Below are 13549 nucleotides of genomic sequence, written 5' to 3'. Positions count from 1 at the left end.
CAACCCTGGCCAGAACAGACATTGAGAAGTAACTGAATACGAGGTCTGTAAATTAATTTATAATCGGCAAGGGGGGCTTTAAGTTACAACTGCAGTTACACATCCAGAACATTGTATTAAGTTGGCCCTTACACTATTCAATGTGATAGTATAATCACCTTTGGATTTACCAAAATTATGTAATCATTATAATAATAATACGAGGACCAACCAAACAATCCATTACATTAGTTTAAAATTAGGCAGACCCTTGCACTACATAGTTGATGGCAAATCAAACAGAGATGGAACAGAGATGGAACAGTCAGATTTTGTAGTTTATTGTCAACTTTAGGAGAAATTAGTAAAATGACCTATTAGAAAATGTTCTTAAAGAAAAAATATAGCACTAGTACATGAAAAATATCTAAATTATTTAGAAATAAAGTATAAAATTCACCTCACATAAGCAGCGTTTACATTGGTCAGAGCTTCTTACTGGTTGTCCATTCTGATAAGTGCGACCATTATATGAACATCCTGAGAGAAGAACAAAAAATAAGATGGCATAGCAAAGCAACATCATTAAAGAAAAATGACATTAGTGACAGGATTTCCTGTGTAAATTCTATTGAAAGATATAATATTTTCCACTCACATTACAGATCATCAACATTACAAAATTGAGCTGATTTATGAGGATTAAAGAAATACACCAAAGCAAAAATGAGGCTGTTGCCAAGAGTTAGCAGCTAGGTTTCATTTTTCAGTCTCTGAAAATTTGAAGAAAGTCTGAGAATCTAAGAAAAATACGTCTGTGGTCTTTTTATAAATGTCTGAAAAGGAAAGATTAGCGCTATTGATTGTAGTTAGGTTTCATCTTTCAGTTTCCAGGAAAAAAAAAAAAAGGATTCTGATTAGTTGTTATGGGAAACGACTCCTTTGGTGCTCAAATATTTTATAAATCATTATTTTCTAAATGTACATTTAATGCTGCCATTGATGGGGCACCGACACCTCTGTGATGATGGTGAAAACCTTATTGCTAAATATACACATTGGGGTTGATTTATTAAGGGAAAATATGCAGTTCCTTTTGCAAGGGAATTTTCCATTAGCTTAGTGAATGAGGCAAACAAACTAAAGTTTTTCCATTTTCCTTGCATGTGATTTGGTTTATCTTTGCAAAGTGTATAAATGATAAAAATCTAAAATCATATATTAATTTCCACTCTGTATTTTAATTGTTTGAAGCCGACTTCTATTAATCTGAACAATCTTGCAATTTGTGAACTTTGTGAAAATAACCAAACATTTAACTCCTTGTGACACATATTCACTATGCCCTGTCAGTACTCACTGCTGTCACACATTTCACAGAGCCTGCCTTCTAAACTACAGAGGTGCTGAGAGGAGGAGTTTAAAGTAGTTGTAAAGGCTGAAGTTTTTTTAACTTCATGCATTATGCATTATAGAGCGCCTTTAAGCTAAGGGAAGATTCCCTTGCAAAGTGAACAATTTCCCTTTAGTAAATTACCCCACTGAGGTTCAGCATTAAAGCTTTGTCTTCTCCGCTGCACAAAGGTGAAAAATGCTTTTAGTGGATAGGAGACACACTGATAATCTCAAAGGGTCCTTCAAATGTATGGCCCAAGATAATGTTTAAAGGCACAGAAGGAATTATGTTCCTCTGCTTTGAATAATGGGTTTATATACCATAACCATCTGCAACTTAGACTGAAGTTTAACAAGTTTTAAAACTATGAAAATTCTAGCATACAAAAGTATCAGCATGCTTAGCATTACACTAACAAAGCTTGTTTTTTATTTTATAAACATTTTTGTCAGATTTTCTAGAAGTCATGTTACCACCTTTGGCATATCCAGTGCAGCAGTGGCTTTGGGTGTGTATGCCCAGTCTCGTTCCATATAGGCTAACAAACTTTGAGAAATAACATTCCCATGCTGCTTGAATTTCAGCAGCAGTATGCCAGTGTTTTGAGTCCTCTCATGGAAATGACCCAAAGTGCCTTAAACTGGCAGAGCCACTGGGTCAAAACAAATACAAATGCGGGGGCATATATTGAAAAAATTGTCTCACATGAAAATGTGCAGGGTAAAGCATTGTTGCATTCATTTTTAGTTTAACTTTTACATACATTTTTAAGAAAAAGAGAGACATTAGGGGACGGGGACTCGTAACAAGCATTCAGCTTAAAAGTCATGGTGAAGTCACAATTTCTGTCATGCAGAGTTTTTCAAGGCCTGTGAAAGTACTGTAGACATTGGGGCTGTTCGAAAAATAGTAAATTAGGAATTTCAGAATTCGTAAATTAGAAAATTCGAAATTTGTGAATTTGAAAATCCGAAAATTAGAACGAAAATCCAAGAATCCAAAAATTCTAAATGATAACTAACTAACTAATAATAACTAACTATTAAATTATTGATCAATGATTATTATTATTACTATTATTGTTATTTATTATTATTAATTTGTTACGTTCCATTGGTTTAGATATGGCATTCGTTATTACGGATAATTCGTAACTTTGGATAAATTCGTATTCATTACATTCACTAACAGACAAATTTGAAAGGAAATTACAAAAACCTATAATTTAATAGTTAGCAATAGTTAAGTTATTACTAGTTAGTTATTATTTCAGATTTTCGAGTTTTCGGGTTTTTGAATTTTCTGATTTTTGTTCTTATCTGGATATTTCTGAATTAACAAATTTGTCTAAATTCGTTAAAAAAATTATGTGGAACTAAACAAATTACACATGTCTACTACTTATACCAAGCTATCACATTATCTTGAGTGGTCTTTGAACCCCTCAGTGCCATAGAAGTCCCAGCAAAAAAAGACATGAGGATCTGTTCACAATCTTACCATCACATGTAGGACAGCACGTTCCTGATCGAGGAGGTGCAGGATTTCTACACAGAGACGCACAATGACGCTTCCTACATTGAATTTTTCCCTCCTGTGTGAACAGCAAATATAAAATCACATAGCAGGAAAAACAGTTAGAACTGCTATAGGAGACAGCTGATGTGACTGCACTCCTAGGGTACAGAAGGACAGCATCAATACATTCATTTAGAAAGCTGGATTTAGTGTAGAGAGAAATTCAATCACTGAACAGGGTAATAAAAATATAGTTAAAAAGTGGGAGTTGCGCTAAAAATAATAATAAATGAGTGACCATATATAAATAAAAATAAAAAAGCGCTGAGCCAGAGTCAGCTCAATCAAAAAACCAAAATGTAGAATATATAATCTCAATGTGTGTTCATAAACAAATCAATAAAAAATATATATTATAAAATTGAAGAAAGTCCCCAAAAAAAGTCCAAAAACACTAGGAAGTGAATCCAAATCTGTGATTTAAAGTTGGGACAATATCCAAGTGAAAGAAATTTCAGGCTTGACCCTTACCAGAAGTATAGATCCCAGGGGATCAAGAAGAGCCATCCATACTGTAGCCACAAATATGTGGAGCGGTCCTATGTGGAGCGGTACAGGGGTTCCTACTTCCGTAGACTCAGCCCAGTGAAAAGTAAAAGGAAAAAAAGAAAAACAAAAATAGTGCAAAAACGGATGATAAGCAGACACAAACTAACTCCCAGTGGCTAAAGTTGACAGACACTGTGCAGTAAAGCTGGGGTCCCACCACCAAACGAACACACTGACCCTTACCAAAGATAAGCGACCCTCAAAGGATCAGTTTTGCATGTCAGTGTGTAACGATCTACAGCAGGAAGGCGCTTGTCAGGCAGGTCATTTTGATCCAGAGGTCAGGTAACCAGGAAACATGAAAGATAGGCAAACTCTCATAGTGAAATACCATCAAGGTTTAATTAATAAAAAAAGTAGAGCACTTACAATTAAAAAGATTCAATGCAGCAGAGATAAAATGTAGCCGGCCGGCAAACAAACAAACGAGGCACGTCCTCTGTACGCGATGACGTCAGCACGCCAACCTCCCAACGTTTCGTCTTCGTATAGACGTGGTCACGGGAATACGAAGACGAAACGTTGGGAGGTTGGCGTGCTGACGTCATCGCGTACAGAGGACGTGCCTCGTTTGTTTGTTTGCCGGCCGGCTACATTTTATCTCTGCTGCATTGAATCTTTTTAATTGTAAGTGCTCTACTTTTTTTATTAATTAAACCTTGATGGTATTTCACTATGAGAGTTTGCCTATCTTTCATGTTTCCTGGTTACCTGACCTCTGGATCAAAATGACCTGCCTGACAAGCGCCTTCCTGCTGTAGATCGTTACACACTGACATGCAAAACTGATCCTTTGAGGGTCGCTTATCTTTGGTAAGGGTCAGTGTGTTCGTTTGGTGGTGGGACCCCAGCTTTACTGCACAGTGTCTGTCAACTTTAGCCACTGGGAGTTAGTTTGTGTCTGCTTATCATCCGTTTTTGCACTATTTTTGTTTTTCTTTTTTTCCTTTTACTTTTCACTGGGCTGAGTCTACGGAAGTAGGAACCCCTGTACCGCTCCACATAGGACCGCTCCACATATTTGTGGCTACAGTATGGATGGCTCTTCTTGATCCCCTGGGATCTATACTTCTGGTAAGGGTCAAGCCTGAAATTTCTTTCACTTGGATATTGTCCCAACTTTAAATCACAGATTTGGATTCACTTCCTAGTGTTTTTGGACTTTTTTTGGGGACTTTCTTCAATTTTATAATATATATTTTTTATTGATTTGTTTATGAACACACATTGAGATTATATATTCTACATTTTGGTTTTTTGATTGAGCTGACTCTGGCTCAGCGCTTTTTTATTTTTATTTATATATGGTCACTCATTTATTATTATTTTTAGCGCAACTCCCACTTTTTAACTATTGATTTATATGCTGTATAACATTTTGAGTCTGCTGCTCTTTTAAGTTTCTTTTTGGTATGCGCATTTTTTCACTTTTTATAATAAAAATATAATTAAAGAAATATTTTGCAGGTCCCTATAAAATAGCAAATGGAAGACAGAAAACTATACTTTACCATACAACGGCAACTATGACACGGCTCTCCCTGGGGTCTCCACTCCTCCTCGTGTCTGTGGGTGACTGTGCCATCAATACAGCCTTGGATGTGAAGATATTTGAGAGACGCGTCAAAAACAGTCTTATTACACAGTACAATGTATTTAAAGCGGGAGTTCACCCATTTGTTAAAATTTTTTTTTTCTCCCCTTAGATTCCTGCTCGTTCGGTCTAGGGGAATCGGCTATTTGTATTAAAATATGAGCAGTACTTACCCGTTTTCGAGCTGCATCTTCTTCCGTCGCTTCCGGGTATGGGTCTTCGGGAGCGGGCGTTCCTTCTTGATTGACATTCTTCCGAGAGGCTTCCGACGGTCGCATCCATCGCGTCACTCGTAGCCGAAAGAAGCCGAACGTCGGTGCGGCTCTATACTGCGCCTGCGCACCGACGTTCGGCTTCTTTCGGAAAATCGTGACGCGATGGATGCGACCGTCGGAAGCCTCTCGGAAGACTGTCAATCAAGAAGGAACGCCCATTCCCGAAGCCCATACCCGGAAGCGACGGAGAGGATGCATCTCGTAAACGGGTAAGTACTGCACATATTTTAAAACAAATAGCCGATTCCCCTAGAGAAAACGAGCAGGAATCTAAGGGGAAAAAGTGCCCTCTAAGGGTGAACCCCCGCTTTAAACAAATATAACGCACAGTAAAATCGCCTTACTTTGACACTGTTTGCAACATTCCCCCGGTATCTCTTCTTGCAGAACACAAGTTAGCGTTGGACAGGTCACTCGTACACACTGTATATTACCATTCTGTGGAAAAGAGCCTTGATTAATTATTATTACCCAGGGGGGGCTTATCATATATCAGACCAGGAGACTAACAACTATCATAGAAACAGAAGGAATGTTTTTCTGCTCTGTTACAGTGCATGGTGTTTTTATTACGGTATTTTACTTTTAGTTACAACATTAGCAATAAAAAGTCACTTTCATTAACCACTTCCATATCGGACCTATTCTGGCACTCCTCTCCTACATGTAAAAATCTTAATTTTTTTGCTAGAAAATTACTCAGAACCCCCAAACATTATATGTGTTTTTTTTAGCAGACACCCTAGGGAATAAAATGGTGGTCATTGCGCGGTATTTTCGCAATAATTTTTTTGGGGGGGGGGGAACTGTTTCATGAATTAAAAAATAACAAAACAGTAAAGCTATCACTTTTATTCCTATTACAAGGAATGTAAACATTCCTTGTAATATAAATCTATTGTGACAGGTCCTCTTTATGGAGAGGCTGGAAAGCATGAGATCAAGAAAAACAAAATTCACTGATCTCATGCTTACAGCCGCGATCACTGCTTTGTTTACATTCGCGGTCCGGACGTGGCGTCATGCCCGGGCCTCCGACGGTCATAGAGATGACGGGTGACCATAAATCTCTATGGTCGTCACCCGGCGCTGGACGATTCTTTCTCTGGGTCCCTGATGACACGGGAGAGCCTGGAGAAGCACCGGATGGCATCGGGAGGGGGGCCTTCCCCTCCCGCTGTAGCATCATTCAGGATGTCATATGATGTACTGCGGGTGGGAAGTGGTAACAGTAAAATATTTCAGATACTGATAATGTTAATAAACACTGTAAATAAAAACATGTAGAACTTTTGATAAGGTCCCTGCACACTGGGTGTTTATCCCCGGTGCACAGGCTCTTATATTTAGCTCCAGGTGGAGGGCACAGGTGCACCACTCAACCCTGCTTCCGGCAGCCATCAAAGGCTGTGCCCAAGGACGGTTGGCTGGAATGCAAGAGGTCTGTGCTCTGGGCATTAGTCCTTGGGTACATACTGCCCTAAACTGAAGTACCGCTCGGTTCACTGTCCAGCCCCAACCAGCCACAACAGCTGTTAGATTTTCATTTTCTGGCAGGCTGCTGGCAGTGGGGCTGGACGGTGCACGTGTGTCCTCTATCCACAGCTAAATGTCAGAGCACCATTTTTCAGTACTAAATGACCAGTGTGCATGGGGCCTAAGACACAGATGTGTAGCTATTTTACCTGGCATATGCAGCTATCACATGGGTTCCCATTACCCTGGAAGGTGACTCCATTAGGTATTATATCACCTTCTAAGTCACAAGCCGAACAATCTGGGCAGCATGAGCCCCGCCTGACACCATGGGTACAGGTCTGCTGACAATGTACAGCATCAGTACACTTCACTTCACCATCCTAAAAATTTTGAGAAAACATGAAGTGAGACAATCTTGTTTGTTTTATTAATGTAAGCAGCACCAACTTATACTATAGTGCCTTACAGAACCCAAAACATTACCTGTATGGCCTTACAATCTAATAACAGTGGCACAGATGCACATGTACAGAATAGGCATAAATTAGGTTGAATTTTAACGTAAAATTAATTTTGAAAGCATGGAAAGAAACCAGAGCACATGGAGGAAATGTAAAGCCAAGCTGAACTTTTAATTTAAAGAGGTTGTTAATAACAAACATGTTATACTTACCTGTTCTGTGCAACCTCCTCTGGTGTCACCTGCCAGTGCTCTCGACTCCTCCTCTTCTCTGTGAGCCACTATAGGAAGCCGCTTCCCTTGGGGGGCACACCTGCAGGCTTGCCCCCAAGCTGAACTATATGCCCTGCTCCCCCTACTTCATCATTGGATTTGAGTGACAGCAGCAGGAGCTAATGGCTCCCACTGCCCTTGGCCAAGCTTATAAGAACAGGGAGAGGACAAAACTGAACAAGCTAAAGACAGAAGCTCATTGGTTACCATCTGCTCGAGATTCTGTCTTCTCCAGTTTTGACACTGTCTTGATATACAGCAAGAAGCATCTGCAGTAGTGAAGATTTTTAAAGCTGAACCCCCGGAATTTGACCACTCTGTAAAATGTGTTGGAATACTATGAGTAAGTCCAATGATGTGCATATCACCTTGTGGACTTATCTCTTTTATTTACAACTGCTTTACTGAGCACCAGGAGCACAGCTATTGCTATATTCCCAGGGCTATGACAGTGGAGACAATGTCTCCTCACAAATAACATCTCTGCCTGCCCCTTTCCTCTGCTGCTCATTCACAGTAGACTTTTTATTTTGTGAATGTACTCACATAATACAGAGTGATGTGTGATCGGGCTGGAGGAGGGGATGAGCAGGTACTATGGCTGCATGTGATTCTGTAGCTGCTGGAGCTGAGACCAGAAGGTCCAACGCTGGAGCACCAAACGTATAGCAATAGCTATGCTCCTGGCGCTCAGTAAAAATGTAAACTTTAAATGAAAGCAATAGGTACACAAGATGGCTTGCACCAAATTGGACTTAACCCCTAGTAATCCAGCATGTTATACAAAGTGGCTAAATTCCTGGAGTTTAGGCCCCTTTCACACGGGCGCCTCTGTGCAACGGATTCCACTTGCTCTGCGGGGGATCGCTCCGCTGATCCCACTGAGCAGGCAGGTGACAGGTCCTGTCTGCTCCACTGTGCAGAGCGGACACGGACACAGTCCCGCTCTCCTCCTATGGTGAATATTGGATGGAAATGGACCGCCTGGTTTCATCCAATCCTATCTGATCCGTCTGGATTTTTTCGGGCAGGATCGGATCGTATAGCAGCGGATGTCAGCTGACATCTGCAGCTCCATAGGGGAGAATGCAAGATCCGATCAGGTCTGCCTGAAAAACTGACAGGCGGACCTGATCAGACAACCCGTGTGAAAGGGTCCTTAACCGCTTGCCGACTGTCTTGTGCACATTTACGTCGGCAGAATGGCACGGGCAAGCAAAGCAATGTATATATACCGCGGCTCCCTCCACAGTCTACATGACCGTGGGACCCGCAAACTCGATTTCCGCTGGTGTCCCGCAATCGTGTCACGGAACCGCAGAGCGTGGGGATGCCTTTGTAAACAAGGCATCTCCCTGTTCTGCCTAGTGATACAACACTGATCGTCTGCTCCCTCTTATCAGGAGCAGCGATCAGTGATGTGTCACAGTAAGCCATGCTCTCTAACAGTTAGAATCACTCCCTAGGACACACTTAACCCCTTCCCCGCCCCTACTGGTTAACCCCTTCACTGCCCGTCACATTTATACAGTAAGCAGTGCATTTTTATAGCACTGATCACTGTATAAACCTTAATGGTCCCAAAATAGCGTCAAAAGTGTCCGATGTGTCAGCCATAATGTCACAGTCACGATACAAAACACAGATTGTAGCCATAACAAGTCAAAAAAACAATAATAATAAAAATGCCATAAAACTACCCCCTATTTTGTAGACGTTTAATAACTTTTGCACAAACCAATAAATATTTATTTTACCAAAAATATGTAGAAGAATACGTATCTGACAAAACTGATAAAAAAAACGTTTTTTTTTTTTATTTTAAAATTGGGCATATTTATTATAGCAAAAAGTACAAAATATTTTATTTTTTTTCAAAATTGTCGCTCTATTTTTGTTTATAGCGCAAAAAATAAAAACTGCAGAGGTGATCAAATACCACCAAAAGAAACCTCTATTGTGGGAAAAAAATTGGTAAATTTTGTTTGGGTGCCACGTCGCACGATCACGCAATTGTCAGTTAAAGCCGGTTCGCAAAAAGTGACCCGGACATTTGGCAGCCAAATGGTCCGGGGCTGAAGTGGTTAAAGTTCTCAAGTTTTAAAAACTAAAACAGAATGACAGGTGTGTATTGCTGGCACACTTTCCATTGCAATATTCTGGAAGTAAGTAAAAACAAAACAGTTTGAAATAAAATAAAAAAAAGTAAAGCTGTAGCAAGAAAATGGAACTGATCAGTATTGCACAAGGAAGCCTCCCAGTATGTGGAATCCCCTGTAGAAGTTAGGCTGTGATTGTGAGTGACAGCTCACCCTGCCTGTATAATTGGCTTCACTTTGTACCATTAGTGCAGTTGAGTGTTATAATCTGCCTTTATCTGCCAAAGAAGTCAGAGCCAGCCTAGCTCCTGTAAGGAATAAAGCAATTTACAAAGCGCACCGTTTCAGGAACAGTTTATTAAATCATGCAAAACCACAATTTGTAAAATGTTTATATGTAGCCAGACAGTTCAGGATGGATACAAATGCAATAATATACAAATAGCAAACAGAGCAGCATGAAAAGACCCACACACACATATATACAGTACCAAGACACAAACATAAAAAAACACCATACGCTGAAAACCGAAAATGTAACCCCCACAATAAAATGATGTTCCAGCTATAAACAGAACACTATAAACAGTTTATACCACATTTCCTGTTTTTTAATTGAACCGTGGCCTAGACATTTGTTTTGTGTTTGAACATTGTACGCTCGTGGGAAGACTTTTTAAAATGATCTTTCATTCACAGTACTCACCAGACAGACACAATGCTGGCAGCCATTGGAGGTGGTAACATTCTTACCGGGTAACAAGGGATGCCCATTGAGATCACACACTAGAGGGAATAGAGGAATAAAAATGTAGGTGATATCACAGCAATCATGAGGAAATTCTTCACTAACCACAGATCTCACTGACGTCTGTCGTGTGCCAACCTGTGGTAAGACAGTATGGTCTACTGATCCCTTTTTATCCCTCTTCTTCAGGGGTGATGGCATTTTGGCACTGAAAATATTTATTTTTGCTTTTTATCCTAAAGTACAGTGACAAACAGTACTATTCCAACCACCTTATGGAGGCCATGCTATGATCCCATTTCTTCAAAACAGGTACTATCAGCAGAACTTAAGAGTCGGTTCACACTTAGACGGCACGACTTCGGGGGCGACTCTGCAAGTCGTCCTGAGGACGACTTCAGAGGCGATTTGCAAAACTACTTCTGTATAGAAGTCAATGCAGGTCGCCCCGAGCCGCCCCCGAAGTAGTACAGGAACCTTTTTTCTAAGTCGGAGCGACTTGCGTCGCTCCTATTAGAACGGTTTCATTGCATTGAATGGGACGCGACACGTCAGGCGGCTGACTTCATTCACATGAACGTAGCTATCTTTACACCTGTGCTAAGGCCTGTCTTCACCCACGCGGGAGGCACATGCTGCCACGTGCAAGCAGGCTGTTCAATCTAATGACAGTCTGTCTGCATTCTGATCCATGCATCAGACCCACACAGATGTACACTCCGGGATGCACTTGGAGATCTGTGCAGGTCCCTGCAGCCGGCTGAAAGTCATAGGTTGTTTGCACATGCCTGCATGGAACACCTGTGCATCTCACATGGGTGAAGACAGCCCTATGCACAGCCCTTTGTGCCATGAATCTAAAATACAGTAATTTCTTTAGCTACCTGGTATACCCTCTTGTGCACTAGCTGAACCAGTTGTTGGCCACAGCAGTACGCAGCATTGGACTTTTCGGTTTTTCATCTATCCTCACCTGCCCGGGTTTGGTGGGCTGAAGCTATAATCTTTGGAAGCGCATAACGATCACGCTGGACATTTTTCAATAACACCACTAGATTGGTGAGTGTACAATAATAACTATCCAATGCTTATTCACGATCCCAGCATTGGGATCTGTTTTTGAGCATATGTCTTAATATTTTTTCTTTTCTTTGTTTGTTATTCTTTATATGTTGTAGTTCTAATGCTCCTGAGGAAGCGGCTCTGATCCGCGAAACATGTAGAGCAACCCTTGAGCAACTTCTATACATGTCAAGACTTTGACGGTGTCGACCCAGGCAATATCAACCCTAATCGTCACGCTTTGGCGACAGTGTTTACAACAATATAAGCCTGTATTTGCGGTTTCCTCACCTGGTCTTATATCTTGACATTTTGTTTTTATTTTGTGTTTTATATGTTTCATTAGATGCAATTGGCATCTTTAAATTGTACATATTTGCAGATTATTAAAAATCAATTTTTTACATTTTTAAGTAGTGCCTATAAAGTCCATATGTTCTATTATATTCTTCAAACATTCACTAGGATGTGGCACAATCTATATTCAGGGTGTTGATTGCCACCCAAGGGCATAGCAATCAAAATGTATCAGGTGTAGAGATAGGTACACTCTTGTTAATGAGGCCATAGCATTAAGTTGTGGGATTTGTTTACAGAAAGGCCCCTCAAAGGCATGATTTATCAGAGTAGTCTAATAAAATTCTTGGCAGGAATAAATCAATTTATAGGATTTTTTCATAGACCAGCTTTTGACTTACTGTTAGGAAGATATTTTTACCTGGGCATGAGGGGCAGCACTGACCAGGAGTGGGTACTGGCTTTCTACAGGCAACTACAGGACACTGAACAGGAAAACAACGCACTAAATTGTTCTGCAACATAAAAGAGAATATGAAACCGTGTATTACTGTCACAGCATAAAAAACAAAGACAATAGGAATGTAGTTACAACTGGATTAAAGAAGACTTAGAGCAAGTTTTTTTTATGTGTGAAGCTAAGTAATGTTTGGTGTAATATTTACATACATTCATTGACTGCTAGGGTCACCAAATACATTACACTCTGATTGTAAAATCTCTCAACTTTAGATTTCCAAAAACTATGTAGTATGAGGTCCTTTCTAAACTATCCAATTAATTTGAATTTAGACAGGCTCCTAAGCCTGGTACACACGTGCCGAATATCGGCCGGTATCGGCCAGTTCAACAGAAGATGGCCGACATTCGGCTTGCGTGTACGGCAGCCTCCCTGACAAAAGCCGGCAGAAAATCCAGCTTCTGTTGAAGGGGCAAGCCCGAAAAAAATCTGCCGATCAGCAATCTGTCAAACAGGCTGCCGTACACATGGGCTGAATGTCGGTGTGTTCTGGCGGTGTGTCGAATGTCGGTGTGTTAGAGCGGGGAGATCGCTCTATTAACATTCAATAGTTAGTACTGCAAGCTCCTCTCAAGCTCCTCAGTTATTATTCTTCGTTCAGCCCACTGGGTTGAATGAAAAAAACTAGCATTACATTACATAGTTATTGGTAGATCTAAAGGAGATAGCACAATCAAATTGTAAGGTGTGTGTGGTGAGATTTATAGAGATTGCAACACTCTCTCTTATAATGACTTCATCTGTTTTTCTCTCCATCAAACAAGCACCATTTTCGTATAGGCATTATGCAGGGTCAGCAACCAGTGTTCCATGGAGCCCTAGTGCTCCTCCGGAGGTTTCTAGGGGTTCCATGAGTTGTGGTTGATTCATCTCTCATTTTATGGTGCCTACATTGTTTCAGGGCCAGTGCCAGTGCCACTTGAAAGAGCCATTTTAGCTGTCTGAAAGGTGGCATTCTGACTACCAATGTAAGGTAGGCATTCTTCCCACTGGTCACCAAAGTAAGGGGGACAGTCTTCTCATTGACCACCACTGTAACAGTACATTCCTCCCACTGATAACATAAGTAAGGGGAATTCTTCCTAATGATATCTGATAAATTGGTTTTAGCAGGGGTTCCCCTTAGACCTAAAAATGTTTTCAAGGGTTCCTTTGGGACACAAAGGTTGAGAATGGCTGTCTTGAACTAATGACATCAACTCAGCCAAGGAAATATCATTTGATAAGGACTATGATTAAA

General features: G+C 40.6%; 1 protein-coding gene across 1 annotated transcript in view; it reads right to left on the bottom strand.

The window, feature by feature from the left end:
- The window catches only part of LOC120931615 (kielin cysteine rich BMP regulator), a 158876-nt gene that overhangs the window by 65544 nt on the left and 79783 nt on the right, over window positions 1–13549 (bottom strand). Inside the window, exons 12-18 of the mRNA XM_040343229.1 lie at window positions 12211–12304; window positions 10389–10468; window positions 7057–7230; window positions 5716–5809; window positions 5014–5096; window positions 2876–2969; window positions 440–519 (exon numbers count right to left, since the gene is read on the bottom strand). Of these exons, the coding sequence (XP_040199163.1) occupies window positions 440–519; window positions 2876–2969; window positions 5014–5096; window positions 5716–5809; window positions 7057–7230; window positions 10389–10468; window positions 12211–12304 (699 nt within the window). The remainder of the gene's footprint in view (window positions 1–439; window positions 520–2875; window positions 2970–5013; window positions 5097–5715; window positions 5810–7056; window positions 7231–10388; window positions 10469–12210; window positions 12305–13549) is intronic.

The sequence above is a fragment of the Rana temporaria genome, chromosome 3 (genome assembly GCF_905171775.1).
Source record: "Rana temporaria chromosome 3, aRanTem1.1, whole genome shotgun sequence".
Classification (NCBI taxonomy): Eukaryota; Metazoa; Chordata; class Amphibia; order Anura; family Ranidae; genus Rana; species Rana temporaria.
Note: the sequence above shows the minus strand (reverse complement) of the source record. Positions and strands in the feature narration are given on the sequence as shown.